At 36.0% G+C, this 16,467-nt stretch overlaps 1 protein-coding gene across 3 annotated transcripts in view; it reads right to left on the bottom strand.

Moving 5' to 3' along the window:
• Positions 1 to 16,467, bottom strand: part of GLRA3 (glycine receptor alpha 3) — an 89,542-nt gene that overhangs the window by 50,598 nt on the left and 22,477 nt on the right. For all 3 annotated transcript variants that reach the window (XM_027886943.1, XM_027886944.1, XM_027886945.1), the window contains one exon: positions 12,402 to 12,469. In XM_027886943.1, the coding sequence (XP_027742744.1) occupies positions 12,402 to 12,469 (68 nt within the window). The remainder of the gene's footprint in view (positions 1 to 12,401; positions 12,470 to 16,467) is intronic.

Here is a 16,467-nt window from a genome sequence, read left to right as displayed (position 1 = left end):
TTTTTTTTTTTTTTTTTTTTTTTTTTTTTTTTTTTTTTTTTTTTTTTTTTTTTTTTTTTTTTTTTTTTTTTTTTTTTTTTTTTTTTTTTTTTTTTTTTTTTTTTTTTTTTTTTTTTTTTTTTTTTTTTTTTTTTTTTTTTTTTTTTTTTTTTTTTTTTTTTTTTTTTTTTTTTTTTTTTTTTGTTGTTGTTGTTGTTGTTTTTTTTTGTTTTGTTTTGTTTGGTTGGTTTGGTTTGGTTTTGGTTGGTTTTTGTTGGTTTTGGTTGGGTTTTTTGTTTGTTTTTTTTTCTGGGAAGGAAAGAAATGGGATTAAATTTGTCCCTAGGCAGAATTAAATGTTAAGCTTTGATGCTTGCAAGTTGGGATTGATATACATGGGTTGATAATAACAGGGTTGACAATATAGAGGTTTTTTGTTACTTCTGAGCAGTGCTTTTATAGAGCCAAGGACTTTTCTGATTTCCGTACTACCACTCTGGCAAGGGGACTGGGGGTGCATAGGAGGTTGGGAAGAGACAGAGCAAGGACAGCTGACACCCACTGATATTCCATACCACATGGTATCATGCTCAGTATTTTGGGGAAGAGAGGAGAAGGAGTAAGGGAGACATTTGCAGTGATGATGTCTTCCCTGATGTCTAACCGTTATACGTGATGGACTTGGCTTTCCTGACGATGGATGAACAACTGCCTGCCCAGGGGAAGTAGTGAATTAATTCCTTGTTTTGATTTGCTTGCATGTGCGGCTTTTGCTTTCCCTATTAAACTGTCTTTATCTCAGCTCACAGGTTTTCTAGCTTTAACCCTTCCAGTTCTCTCCCCGATTCCACTGATGGAGGAGTGAGAGAGTGGCTGTGTGGTACTTGTTTGCTGGCTGGGGTTAAATCATGGAAAGAAGGATTTTTGTTGTTTTTGCAGTGCCAAAAGCACTTGGATGAAGTTGTTGAGAAATTCGAAGCCTCTTTAAGCTGGAGCCCTAGACACAAGGGAGCAGAGAAGCTGTGAGTTGGGATTATCTGAAATTTGGAGAGTGGGAAGAAGGTGACAATCTGTATATCCCTGTTTAGAGACACCTGTCTAGTGAATCTAAATGGCAGGATTGCACTTCCTGGGTAAGGTGGATAACTAGCTGAAGGGACAAAGGGAGGTACTTGAGAGTGAAACAACACACAGAGCACAGTTTCTCTGCTGTAGGAGATAGCTGCTGCTGCTGAGATCCAAGTGAGATTCGAAGTCATACGAATTATTTTGTGCAGTTGCAGAAACGAAACTGTCTGAGAGATGCTGAGTTTTATTATTGTGTAAATTGGTATTAGAATCTAGAAGGATTTAAGAAAAGAAAAAAGAGAGATCTGGCACCATTGTTATATTGGCAGTAATGACATAGGACGGGGCATTAAAAATGAGTATCAGACCACACTTTCTGTGATTATATTAGCTTTTATAGAAAATTAAAGCCCAATTCATAGTCTCATATTACTTCTTTTTCTATCAGCTGTTGATGACCATAATTGATAGCATGCTGTGTATTCTCTATGGAAAAGGAAAAAGACCATGTGAAAAACAGATCCTTACAAGCTCCTTTGATAAATTATATAATTTTATTGTTTAATTTGAAAGTATTATAAAACATTTTCAACTTTTTTTTTTAAGATATGATTTAGGATATATCTTTGTCCTACGGGTATGTGTATTGGGTTTGTGTGGCAGGTTTAGGTAGCAGGAGGGGGATACAGGGTAGCTACTCTGAGAAGCTGCTAGAAGCTTCCCCCATGTCCTACAGAGCCAATGCCAGCTGCCTCCAAGACAGACTCTCCACTGACCAAGGCTGAGCTGATCAGAACTGAGAGTAACACCTTTGTGATAACATATTTAAGCAGAAAAAAGAAAAACTTAGGGGTCAGATGAAATTGCTGCTAGAGAAGACTGGAGTGAGAGGATGTGAACAACTCTGCAGACACCAAAGTCAGTGCAGAAGGAGGGGGATTAGGTGCTCCAGGTGCCAGAGCTGAGGTTCCCCTGCAGCCCGTGGTGCAGACATGGTGAGGAAGCTGTGCCCCTGCAGTCCATGGAGGTCCATGCAGGAGCAGAGATCCACCTGCAGGCCATGGAGGAGACCCACGCAGGAGCAGGTGCATGCTGAAATGAGGCCGTGACCCCATGGGAGGCCCTTGCTGGAGCAGTGTCCTGGCAGGGATGTGCTGACCTGTGGAGAGAGGAGCCCACACTGGAGCAGATTTTCCTCGTAGGACTTGTAGACCTTTGGGGGACCCACACTGGAGCAGCCTGTGCCTGAAGTACTGCCTCTCTTGGAAAAATGACCCATGTTCAGTAATTTGTGAAGAACTGTCTCCCACGGGAGCAGGCAAAGGACTTCTCTCTCTGAGCAGTGGCAGAAACAATCTGTGATGAACTGACCATAATCCCTATTTCCCGTCTTCCTGCACTGCTGAGGGGAAGGAGGTAGAACTTGGGAGGAAGGAAGGGGTAGAGGGAGAAGGTGTTTCTGAGATTTATTTTACTTCTCATTATCCTGCTCTGATTCTGTTAATTAACTTAATTAATATCCCCACTTCAAGTCTGTTTTGCCCATGATGGTGATTAGTAAATTATCTCTCCCTGTTCTTATCTCAACTCATGAGCCCTTAATTGTATTTTCTCTCCTCTGTCCAGTTGCAAAGGGGAGTGATAGAGCAGCTTTGATGGGTACCTGGCATCCAGCCAGGGTCAACCCACTAGTCTTTTGAGATAAGGTAGTTTACTAAAGCAAAATCAGAAGTTTGGACATGGACAAGCAAAGAGCAAAATAACTAGGTGCATTCTCTTTTTCCCATTAGCAAGTGGTGTTTGGCTGTTTCCTGGGAAGCAGGGCTTCAGCACGTGTAGGCGCTGCTCCAGAAGGCAAACATTGTATATAACACATGCTCTCCACTTTCTCCTCCTTACCTTAGCTTCTATATGATCTTTTTTTATAAACTGATGTCATATGGTATGGAATATCCCCTTGGTTAGTATGGGTCAGCTGGCCCACTTGTGTCCCTTCCCAGGATCTTGCCTGCCCGTGTCCTGCCCCTCAGTGGGAAGGGAGAGAGGGGGGAGGACTGTTGAGAGACAGCGCTGATGCTGTGCCAGCTCTGCTCAGCAGTAATCTGAACACTGGTGTGTTATCAACACTTTTGTAGCTATCAATGCAAAGCACAGCATTGTGAGGGCTGCTATGGGAAAATAGCATCCAGGCCCAATGAAAAGTATGAAAATTATGAGTGTGCAGCCCTTTCATGCTGAGTAATTGCTTTGGCTATTGTAATTAAAAATGCACACTCAGAGTATGCACACCCAGAGTGCATGAAGTACCAAGTATTCAGAATCAAATGAAGACATGAGAGCAGAACTGAATTTTTAATGATGCTAAAATAACTCAAACTTATTCAAGGAAAGAATTTCAAAGTTAATGCTTCATTTGAAATGTTTTTCCTGGGAACTTTTCCAGTGCATATTTCCTAGACTCAAGAATAGAAATTAGGAACAAAGGTGACAATCTGAAAATCCTTTATTTTCTTAATTCAAGTTCCTTCAACACTTATTCTAAAGTAGACTGCAGCTTCTGTTTCTGTAAACAAAGTGTTAGTAAATTGCAGCTTCATGCAAAACTGAGAGAGAGAGGCTCTAGTCTTATAGTGATAGATGGGGATTTATGGATTTAACTCCTATTAGCATTATTGGGAGTTAAGGACAAAATCCACCTATATCATGATGAGATTAATTTCCATTGCTTAAATACACATCATGAGACAGCTACACTAAAGATATTTTAAAAATTATTACTTTTGGCCTAGTTCTTTTATTTTATTTTATTTTTTTAATGATGTCTTTACACAGGTATCTGTGTTCTTATAATTTTAGGAAAAATCACGAGTTACATAATCATAACCTCAAGAGAGTTAATATTCTTCTACGATTGCAACAAAATATGAAACTTTATAAACAGCATACCTCATATGCTGTGAACAGAGCTATGCAGAGATGCCACAATCTTACTTTCACATATCCTCAGATTTTCTACGATAGTGACTGAGTAGCTCACAGCTTGCAAATTACTTATCTCCACAGCTTTTTCTGGATAATGCTGTAATTGCTATATCAGGATATAGATTTTTAGGAACAGCCTAACTGATAGCCGCTCTTCAAACAGATTGAAAAGACTAATATAAAAATGTGAAAGTAAGAAAATACTGGAAGGGATAGAAGTACTGCCAGGGGCTTTCATTGTCATGGTTTTCCCTTTAAGTGAAAAAGAGCAGCCAGAGAAAGAAGAATCAATGTAAGCAAGCATAGGGAAGTGAAAATAAGAGGTGTGAACTGTTCTTCAGCTTGGCTAGAAGATCAGCTGGCTGTAGGTAAACAAAGGATGTAAAAGGGGAGCCCTCATCGAAGACTACAACTTCCTTGCAAGGAGCAGAGGAGGGGCAAACACTGATCTCTTCTCTGTGGTGACCAGTGACAGGACCTGAGGGAATGGCCTGAAGTTGTGTCAGGGGAGGTTTAAGCTGGTTGTTAGAAAAAGATTCTTACTCAGAGGGCAGTTGGACACTGAAACAGGCTCATCAGGGAAGTGGTCACAGCACCAAACCTGACAGAGTTCCAGAAATATTTGGATGATGCTCTCGGGTACATGGGGATGGTCCTGTGCAGGACTACGAGTTGGACTCGATCCTTCTGGGTGCCTTCCAATTCAGCATATTCTGTGATTCTGTGTAAATTTGACTAAAGGCTAAGTCTCCCTTGGAATGAGAAAATAAAGATTCTGGAAGAATCTTTCGTAAGGTTGTAAAGAAACCATTCAGATTTTAGGGAGCATTAGAACAGGTTATGAATAGTATTATAAAACAAAATTGTCTGCAGCAGAAAGAGCTTGCGCTGATGATGTAGAAGGTCAGTTCAGGTCTTCTGTTGCTAATAGTTGCAGGAAGTGTCTGTGGGGAAATGAAAATCTTTGTCTATAAACTGAGCTGCTCAGCTTTCTGTATTGTACAAAGTGCCTTGTAAAATATTTAGGAACGCTTGTTAAAATGCACCAGAGAGAATGACAAAATTTTTAGTTTTAGTATGTCTGGAGGAGCACATTATAACACCTGTTCTGGTAAATATTTATCTATTTTAGATGAAACAGAACAATGACTTGTAAGTTTAGAGTACTAAGGCAACTGTAGGCCTGGATTCAGTTTTTTCTTCAAATGAGGTAAAAAATATTCCAATTTATCTTCTTCCAAAGAAAACTTGAAATAAATTATGGGTCATAACCACACATGTGAATCCAGATTACAAATCAAAACAATTGGAATGGGAATTTTACTTCATTATGCATTAAAGGCATCTGCTTTCACAAAAAGACCACACCTTTATACTGCTTGTTATGTGACTGCTCTCAGTGAAAACTGTAATTTTGAAATTCTGCTTTACTGTAGATTCTTGTTATTACATTTTCAGATCTATGAATTGTTCATGCACAGAATATAGTCCTTTTCAGTTCTTGATTCACTTCTAAATTTTCATTAATACTTCAAATGCACACTAATAACCAAGTCAGATCCTTTGCGACTGTTCTTTGATCTAAAGGTATTGAAAATGTACAAAACTTTTTTCTAGCAATTTTTCATCATTACAGTATCACTTATTGTAGATTGGAACTTCACAGTTAGTCTAGACATTTGACTGCATGATATAACTTATTTTCATAAAGGAAGTTTCAATTCTTCAGAAATTGTTGAAATGTTATTTAGAAATGTCTGGAAAACAAAACTCTGCTGTTTCTCCTTTTTTTTTTAATTTTTTTTTCCTTAGGCAAATGCACTCTATTATTAGGTAAGTTAGACCATATCTCTACAGCTTTCAACAGAATTTGGTCTCAGGATGCTATAAAAATAAATCTTAGTCTTAAGTTGTTTTGCTGGTGTTTTACTGCTATAAACAGGAAAGATTAACCTAATGTTTAACAAAACAAGTTTGTTCATTTTTTACTGATGTGTCTATTCATAGTTTATATTTCTGGTTTTTTGGTATATCCATGTTTAATAAACTAGTTTTCAAGCACAGGAAATGTGTGCAAACCATCCCTGTAACTGAGCCTTTTTTTGAAATAACATGAACACACTCTATTAACCAAGAAAAGAATACTAATGCTCCCTAATAACTCACTGGAGAGTTACTTCTGAAAAGAGTTTAATAACCACAGGCTTGAGAGGCCAGGAAAAAAATTCTGCTACCAGCTTCTACACCAGTCATCAACTCCTGTGAAGGCAAAACATCTGATGATTTTTTAAAATCTATTTAATCAGCCACTTTTGCTAGTCCATGCTTAAATCAAACATAAGAGTCTGAACTCTTTGCTTCAGTGCAGAGCTCATTTGCTGCCCAAATTCCAGAAATTTAATTCTGAAATTATTCAGTCCAAACACTGTCTATTTTTTTTTCTGAATCATTTATAAATCATCAAAGGAATCCAAAAGAAAAACTGACATTTCTCTTACTTTATCAGAGTCATCAAAGGAGCCTAAAAAGCTGGAGTTATTTCCTGAGAAAAAACTCAGAGATGCTAGGAAAGAATATAGGAGTATCCTCATTTTATAACACAGAAAGAGGTTAGGAAAAGTATAGATGAGTACAATCATTTTGATAAGCTTCACAGAGACCAGTGGATAATCACAGTGATATTCTTTGTCCTCACTTCTGACTTGCGTAAGGATAATTTTCAGTGGGAAAAGAAATTTCCCTAGATTTGGAAATTTAGCTATTGATACGTGATAATTATCATATGTTTTATCATCTGTACTATCCTCTTCTATGTGTAGCATCACTCAACCTATTCATTAGCTGCACTGTCTATCACAGTTTATCAGCAAATTAGATACCTGACTGTCATGTTTTTATGCCAAACTTCAAATTAGTCTCATTTTTAATAGGCACCTGACTCAACTTGTGTTAGCAATATGCAATGTGCACTCTTGATCAGCTATTGCAAGCAGTTGGTACCATGTCACACCTTGTAACTTGGTGAAATGAATGGGAGATGGTTGCACTGTCTTTGCCTAGCACTTTCTTGTTCCTCTCTGCTTCATTATGGTGCTGTGCATTTTACTTGGTATCTTCCACCACACAGTATCTGAATTCCAAGATTTGCTTCCAAAAAGTTATCCTAGACTAAAAGTGTCAGAGCAGAAGCGCAAAAAAAAATGTTTTCCATTGCTGCTTGTAAAACCAATCAGTATAGGGATTAAAATCTTTTTAAATTTGAAAAAAGAATAATTATGCTATTTGTTTGGTAATTCATATGTTGTATATATTCTAATGTGCTTTTCCAAGCATACTTTGGTTGCATCCTAGAGAATTTCCTTATAATATGGAATAAATGCTGCATCTTAGGAGGGGGGATATGTTATCTCTGCTTAGGATGCAGATTCAGCAGAGGGATTTGCATGGACTAGTCTGGACATGTAAGAAACTGGACAGCTGCAGACCCATTAGAATTTGTAAAACCTCTGTCTAGTTCTGATTCTTTGACCCAGGATCAGGGCAGCAGAGGCAAGTTTATAAAAAATAAAGAATGGTAAATAAGCTCTCTTCCAAACTTGTACAGGAAAAATCAAGTTTTCTATGTTGTGATAGAAGGGAGTTAATTGACAAATAGGGAGAAAAAATATTTTTTTTTCAAGTTCGAGCCTGTAAAGTAGTCTTTGTAACAAACCCTCACTTTCACACATCTGAGATAAAAACCACAGGTCTTTCTTCCTGCCACTTCAATACTGACACATTGCTATACAGACTTTGCAGTGTATTTTCACCAAAGAAAGGCATATATTTTAATGTATTTGAGCTAATCAACTAAGTGATTAATCAGAGGAAAAATATTTGGTGAATCTCTTCAGCATTAAGGTTTATAATGTATACAAGTGAACACTTCTTCCAAGCACTCTATTGAGATACAGCCTAGAGTAGGTACAACAGAACATAAACAGAAATGCTCACTTGAAAGAAAGATGAAGCTAAGGAAGTTAAAGACCTGTGACTCCTGAATGGAGAGTAATTATGACTGCATAAAAATGGGTTAATGCGGTTCAAAATCACATTTTATTTGTACATGCAAGACAATCTCATTAGCGGCGGGAGTAGAGAAAAATTTATCACCTGCTTCCTATCAACATTCAGTTCTTTTCAGGCTAAACCAAGAAATACCCATGAGCAAAAACATGTCAAGACCAAATCAGAGACATTTGGTTTTCAGTGTGTTAATTGTCTGCACTCTTGTCATTCACCATTAGGTCTCGCAGTGAGCTTCCCTTTCAATGCACTTTTAGCATATGCATTATGCTAAGTATATTAACACACACTTTGTAAAAATTGCTGTAAACCTACATTAAGATCAGTGTTGTACCTTTAAAACTCAGAAAACCTTAGGCAAATTGGTAAGTCATATCTACTAAAATAAGAGCAGACTTTTTAGTATGGCCCAATAGCCAAACTGTTCTGTAGCCTTTGTGTATTCAGTATTCTGACTCCGAGTATCTGCAGTTGAAAATGTTGGCATTGATATTACTCTTACCCTGTAAGACTGAATAATCTATTCTTTTTGTTGGTGATGGTGGTAATTGCCAGCAATATACACCACACTGCTCTTAACGATCAGGAAATCTTTTAGCCTTAGGAGGTACAGTGCAAATACAAGCTGAGCACAGCTTGAGCTACAAAAAACCCTGTAAGGAACTTTTCAGGATACTGTGATAAAAGCCAAAATTTTCCAGTGCACCAGTAAGAAAGCAACTTGGTTTTCTGTAGGATATGGTTCCCATATTGCCAGTACATATTTAACTTTACATTACTAAGCAATCCTACTGATTTGTCTGATTTTTAAGGTTATGTGCACTTAGGTACATCACTATCTCAGGTGAAAAACTTCACATGTAAATTCATGTTAATTATGTTATGTTAATTTCACATAATGAAATTGTAATTTTATTCTGGGCTTCCGTATTTTTTTAATCTTTTATTCTTTCAGATTTCTTAATCCTTATGTGAGAAAGCCTAGAATAGTACAACATGTAAAATATGAAAGACTGGACTTAGGTTTTCCTTCATATGTGTGAAGCAATAAGAATTTTACTTGGCTAGAGGATGAGTAGGAAATCCTCACTTTGTGAATACCATTGAGACGTGAACAGAACTGGTATTCACTTCAATAACACAGAAAGATTGGCAAGGTTGCATCCTACACAGTGCCAATGACAGAAGTTTGTTTAAGTGGGTTTGGAATTATATGGTTTACTTTTTTTTTCTGCCGCCTCAGAGCATACATGACACAAACTAAATTCCTAATATGATCACTTTAGGTAACATAGGTTCAAGTAGAATCACAGCTTCCTACAAGAGGTGGCATATCTCTTCCCTGCTATGAACCATCTGGTCTGTCAGACAAAGAAAGAGAACGCGAAATAACTGTAACCCATATCTAAAGAAAGAAATGTAAAAACCAAGGAAAAAACCAAACAAACAAAAGAAGAGAAAAGAAAAGAAAGAACCAGTTTGCAGAGCTAACAAGCTGTAAGCCAAATTAAGATACTTAGAATTGTCTGTCTCTCCTGAGCTGTTAGACCATGTATGGATGACTTTAAGAGAATCTGCTTGCCTGAGACACACATAGTGCAGTTCCTACTGCACGCTGAGAGACTCCTTGAACCTTAGTGAGAGCTATTAAGTCTAGTAATGTGAAGCTGGCACTGGGCTACTTTTCGGCCGATTCGGGTTTTTTTAACCCCTTGCTTTCCTGTGACTGTTTACTGTGTTATACACTTCCGAGGCAGCAGAGGGAGCTCAAAGATTTTGGTCATCAGCGAGAGCATCGGAGAGACAAGGAGAGGGATTGACAGTGCCAAGGACAATTACAGTGACAGTGAAGGTCGCGCCTCGATGTATTCGTACTTCTTTAGAGCTAGGAGATTATATGCACATCCCATTATCAGCTGTTTAAATGCAAGGTATCGTTTAGTGGTCAGGTTTTATTTTGTACCTGTTGCTTATTTAACCTGTTCTGTTTAGAGTTTAGTAAAAGAAATATTTATCAAGAATATAAAAGCCTTTTTTGAGTCTAAAAAATTGTTCTAATGAATCGTTCTATGCATAAAGATTTATAACAGATATTAAGACATAGGTACCTGAATTTTAAGGACTACAGTAAATAAGACTGATAAAATAGTGACGCTGAAACACTGAACTTCGATGACTTGGCTTCTGTTAAACCATGAAGAAATTCAGTTTCTCAAATAATGCAAAATGACTTTCATTGTCATCTTAAGATAGATTTTAAGGTTTTCTAGAAGTTCACCTTCAGTGTTGGGCAGAATTAAAGCTAATAAAACATACAATTAAAAGTCTTATCTAGACAAAAGCATTTGCTCTTCTGCAAAGCAAGATTTGAATTTCTGAGAGGTCAACAGCTGCTGACAATAAGCAGAAGTCTGTTTTGAACTGTATCAGCGAGTACAATATAAACAGAATACAAACATCATGAAGGTCAAGGTTGCACTTAAGTGCCCAGTTTTTGAATACATATAATCAAGAGAATGAAAAACCTTGTGGTTCTGACCAGGTTTGGTACTTTCTATAATATACTACCTGGAACTATTTGTTACAGGTCAGGTAGTTGTCTATCCTGACTGTTTTAATTTGCTTTCAAGGCAACACCATGCAGAATGTAGTTTCATTATAAAACAGACGTATTGTACTAACTTACGAAGTTGCGCTGAAAGGAAATAATTCTCTGGTTTTGGAGAGAAAATACACTTCAGATGTGAACTCAGCAATTCTCTTCCCAATTTCAGCACAACTTTTGTAAGTGCTAATAACTCCAGTTTTCAAGATATCCTTTAAATAGCAATGCAGTGGCTGGATCTTGGCACTTTATTGACCCCACGGTCTTTCTCCCATTTTGGACCAGATTCACTCATCCAGACATCATAAAGTAGCTGTTGAACACTATTCTAATAATGTGGGTATTGCTTAATCCTCTGATTGAACCTGAATAAATCTCTTCAGATGCCATGTCAATCTGTTTAGGATTTGCAATCTGGAAAGGCCCCCAAATGCAAATTCAAGTCATTTTTCTAACTGGAAAAAAAATCATCTACCTCTCTCACAAACCTCTACTAATATGTTCCAAGGTAGGTAAAGATCAGGCAGTTTTTAATATTACTTTGGAGACAGGTGACATGAATATTTCACTTTATGAATTTGTCTTATTGTTTTCCTAACTACAGGTCCTTGGTTACATTAGGGTGGGTTTTTTTGTTGGTGTTTTTTTGTGGGCTTTTGTTTGTTTGTTTTTTGTTTGTTTGGTTGGTTGGTTGGTTTCTTTGGGCAGGTGGGTTTTCTGTGGCTTTTTTTTTACTATATCAATTATTTTTAGTCTCTGTTCGGTCATTCCAAGTACATCCCTGAAACTACTGGGATTTCAGAGTATTTACTATATTTAGATCTTACAAACTCACACAGTTCTGTCACTTATCTGTATTTTAACCCTCTCCATCCCCCGATTACTATGTAACTGGTTTCAAAGAGGTATTTTTGCCTTTCTTCCAAAAAATGTGAAGCAATTGTATAGAAAATGAATGCCTACATGTCCCCTCTAACCAAATTTAAATGATTAATTTTGTGTTACAAGTTATTAGCATATATGTTTCTCCTGTTAAATGAGATTATCTTAGGGTTTTTTATCAGTTCACAGTTCAATATCTAGTTTTACTACCTTTAGACTTTGACATCTTTTCTCCCTTATTTTCTTAAAACGTCCAATCTTTTTTTACTCTATCATATGCCTTTCTTTACTAGACAAATTAAAAGTGTATGTACAAAGGCATGCAATCCACTTATTTTTACCCAAGTTTTATATACCAGTTCAAAGTTTTAGTTATTCTAGTATCTCTGTGCAATAGCTTTATGGAAGAAGGACTTTTTAAATAAAGTATAGATCTCCATATTCACTGTATATAATATAATTACAAAATATTATGAACAAAGAGACTTAATGCATTGGCATTTTTGAGGTTACAAAAGTGGAACACTAAAGAAATTAGCACCTACCTAATAATTATTTCATTACAACTGTGAAAACTTATAGAGAAATATAAAAAAAAATCAACTCTTGGCTTTACTTTTACTTCTGTGTGGTAGTATAAAGATGGACTTTTTGTTATAAAAAAAATCAATTGCCAAATTAGATGTTCTCACTTTCTGTTCTCAGAAGTGAATTTCCTTCTTTGTTTACTTTCAGGTGAAGAGAAACCTTAAGTAGCTGTAGAGCTTGTGGAACATATTTAATTCAAACTTTAAGCATTGATTAAGTTAAAATATCTTACCATGGTTGTCTCTGCAATGGATCCAAAGCTGTTTATAAATATGTTGCATGTGACATTAACTGGAGGACCTGCAAAAGAGAAAAAACACCAGTCCCTGTTCCAGAATTTTTGCTTATTGAAAATATATTGAAATACTGGAATGTTGAAAATATAAACCATTATGAAACAATATTTGCTGACTTAGGAGGAAATAATGCAACATTCTCAACTTACATAATACACAAGTAAATTGAATGGTTTCTAACAATTTTCCTTTTGATTTTTCTCAAAGGTACACTACTTGACTGGCCAGTTTTAGAAATTAAAAAAATAGACAGAGAGAAAGTTCAGTATAAACTTGCACAGATGGTTGTATGAAGAAAAAAAAAGCAACATCCAATTTGAAATATATAGTAAAAATATTTTTATGTGTGTTTCAGTGAGAAGGTACATCACTTCTCACAGCAATTCAGGGGAAAAAGTGACTTTCTTCACTCAAGGCAGCTGGTACTTTTAATGTTATTTGTCACTGGGAAAAGAAATGCACTAATGTTGCTCTTATCTCTACTGCTTACAAGGGCATTATTTAGATTCTATTCCCCTTTCTCCTAAAATCACACAATGTTTAAGAGTCCATTTCAACTGAATTCTCTGCTACCATGGGTCTTCAGTCAACTGTTGTTCTGTCTTATCTGGCATTTTGAAGTATCAATAGTGGCAGAGCAGTCATTATGATAACTGAACAATGAATTGCCTCTTCACAGAAAAGCGTTTAAATTATTATTCTAGAAGTCTCTCTAAAAATATCATTATGGAAGAACATGCTAATTTCTCCATTATTTATTGTAAATTTCAGTCTGAGTACAACAGAAACAAGGTTTTTCCACAACAAGATTTTTTTGTTACTTTCAATATTCTTAAATCAATAATCTATTTCAGCACTGGAGAGCCTGGATTCTTTTTGTAGTTGTAAGCAGTCACTAACAATGAAAGATCTGTATCCGGAATTTGAGGACTGGTCTTACACACTATCACGTAATATTTCTTTTCTAGGATCACTGAAGTAAGAAACTACTCTGCCTCTTCTGTGGTTTGCAACTAGCAAAATCTAACATGACCAATGAACTTGATATTAAATATTGAAATACCAGAATGCCCATTATAAATTCTGCCAACATGACACAGCTTGGAACATCCAACTTTCTTTCCTCAAGGCAATAATTGTTTTGAAGTGCTGCACATCAACTGCAACAAAACATTTCTACATGTACTTCAGTCTTTGTAAAACACAAGGCTACATCAATGGAGCAGAATTCTTAGGTAAGGAGGTAGCACTTGCAGTCACTTTGATATTCGGTTAATTATAAAGAATTGTTGAGCACATACAGTACTTCTTAGAACTCAGTAGAAGCTTTACATGCACAACCCCTGAAAAGGAGCAAGCGAAAAAGAATAAGCAGGGAAGATGAACAGAGTCACTAGGAACTGCCAGGGAGAAAACTGTACTTCCTGCTAATGTTAGTTAATTTGTTTGCAAGGCAGCTTTCCTTTCAAACATTTCCATGTTGTAGTACTTGCCATCATTTCAAACTTGATGTGATACTATTTTGTTTAAAATAGTACTATGCTTTAAATATAAGTTTGCTTTTATTAACAAAAAGTCCTAAATCATGACAGCACTGAACCTTAATTTCAAAATCAGCATTGCAATAAAATAGTTAATATCTACTTAAAGGAGTACAAAAATAGAAGCTAAAACTAGCTTGCAAATGGTTTAGAGATAATTTAAAGATACTGTGCTGTGGGTGAAAATGACTTCCCAAAATATGGTCAAAAAGAAGCACAAATGAGAAGCTGTAAAAGCTGAAAGTCATATTCAAACACAGGAATTCAGACAAGTTGAAATAGATTAAAGAGAGGGAGAAAAGAAATAGAGTGAAACTCACTAGAGACAGAAAAGCCAACAATGATAGCTATCTACAAGGCGTTAAAAATAGAATCCTGCCAAGATCTGGAAGGTGAGAGATGATGATTAAGGTATAAAAGTATCCATGAAAGTGCAGAAGGTCAGAGTAGCAAACTAAATGAAGTCTTTGTAGCAGCATTTGTCTCCAATTGCCAGCTGTGTCAAACACTAGAGCCATTCTGACAGAAAATTTGTATGAGGATGTAGAAGACATTCCAGACTAAGTGAACAGGAGAAACTATCAGGGTGAGGTGATATAAACCCAGACATGATAAAATCCTTTGAAAAATTGTGGAAGTACGAATCACTGTGAGTCAGCTATCACCTGTATCAATTTTATAATCAGTGGAAATGTGTACCATGTCCAGCATGTATCACTTGAATTAAAAAAACTCAAAACTTCAGGTATGGTGGTGGATGACTTTGACAATGAACTTTATCCCTGTAAACCTTATCTCTTTACCAGCCAAACAGGCAGAAATTAGGAAAACTTTTATGACTAGGATATATAGATTAATATTATCATGAACTTCCATCTTGAATACTTCAAATTTTCTTCGTCTGCCTCATAATTAGGAAGAAAAATACCAAAAAGTCAAAAGGATCAAAACTTCTACGACAAGCTGCCACACAAAGCCAGCTGAAGAACAGGATCCTTCACATTGGAAAAGGTATACAGTCAGGGAGTAATATCTAAGTATAAAAATCTGTAAAGATCAAAATGAAGTAATACTTTTCCTCCATTTCTCAGTATGTCACGTGACAATAAAATCAGTAAAATAGGAACAAAATTTAAAGCAAGCAAAAAATGATGCTTTCCAATATTACAAAACACAAAGGTTTTATTCACAGAAAATAACAAAAAGGCCAAAAGTACAAACAGCTTCCAGAAATGATCAGAAGAATATATGTAATTAAATTACTTTTTTTTTTTTTTTCAATTAACTCCTGGCTAATTACTGCTGAATAATATTTGTCAATACCAGGGCATTTTTCTCTGTAAATCCCCAAATTTTTACCTTAATATTTCAATCGTGCAATCTCACCTGTATAGATTCAAAAATATACTATACTCCTGTGTCAATTTATTTCCAAACATCTCGAGGCCATGACATTTTCCACACATGGGTTACGTATTTGTGTCCAAATTTCGAAACACAATGAAGTATTTCCCATATTTTCTAGAGTGGATATAGTCTGCAGTGTACAGACCGACTGAGAGAAGCACCTTGCTGCAGGTTTGATGTAAGGGGGGAAAAAAAAGTTGGAACTGGAACAAAGATTTTACAAGGGTTCTTAATATTTCATTTTATTCCATAGCTGAATAAATACTGTTGTCTCTACTATTTTTGTTGAACAAACACTGATATGCAGAATTCCTTATGCAAAAGCAGAGCATTCAGACAAAATATTTAATTATGTGTTCTTGACCAAGATTTATTATAAGCTAAAAAACTCATGTACAAAGGAATTTTACTGGGAGTAAAAATTATTTAAAATGGTTGTTTGAATTCTCTTATTAGTACTCACCTTATTTCTTTAAAACTGTTTCTAGATTATAAACTCAAACATGCATTAAGCCCCAGCACTTGTTCTAGGACTAATACAACTAACCAGAAAGCGGCAAAGTCACTTAAGAGATACCTAGTGGTAGATCTGAATCATTCTGGGCAGATTTTTTCAAACCACGTAGCTGTCTAGAAGATTTAGAATGTGCACTTTTTGAAAAAGTACAATGTCAAATTAGGTTTTGTCTCTTTAAGTTGCAATAGTTACAAAACAAGGCTCTAAATCCTTTGAATTATACTTTCAAGAAGTACTTCATTGAATTTGCTAATCTCTAAACCATCTGCCTATTCTTCACTGTAGGCTCATCAGAAGATTGTCACTGCATACTGTCCAGGTCAAACTGCACAATCCAATCCCCAAATCAACTAGAGATGTGTTTGAAATTCCATTGCGTGTTTATAATTTTCTGAGAAATATCAGATCAGTAACTTAAAAAAAGCAAGGCATTTCCAGCTGCAGGAAATCCTGGGTAATAAGTTTATTTATACAGGAACAAATGTTTATGGTTTATTGATGAGGAAGTAATTTGGCAATTTGCTTGCATGGTTCCTA

The sequence above is a fragment of the Empidonax traillii genome, unplaced genomic scaffold (genome assembly GCF_003031625.1).
Source record: "Empidonax traillii isolate 1590-97213 ecotype Southwest subspecies unplaced genomic scaffold, ASM303162v1 scaffold198:size1128796, whole genome shotgun sequence".
Lineage (NCBI taxonomy): Eukaryota > Metazoa > Chordata > Aves > Passeriformes > Tyrannidae > Empidonax > Empidonax traillii.
This window is presented reverse-complemented; position numbering and strand designations above follow the sequence as displayed.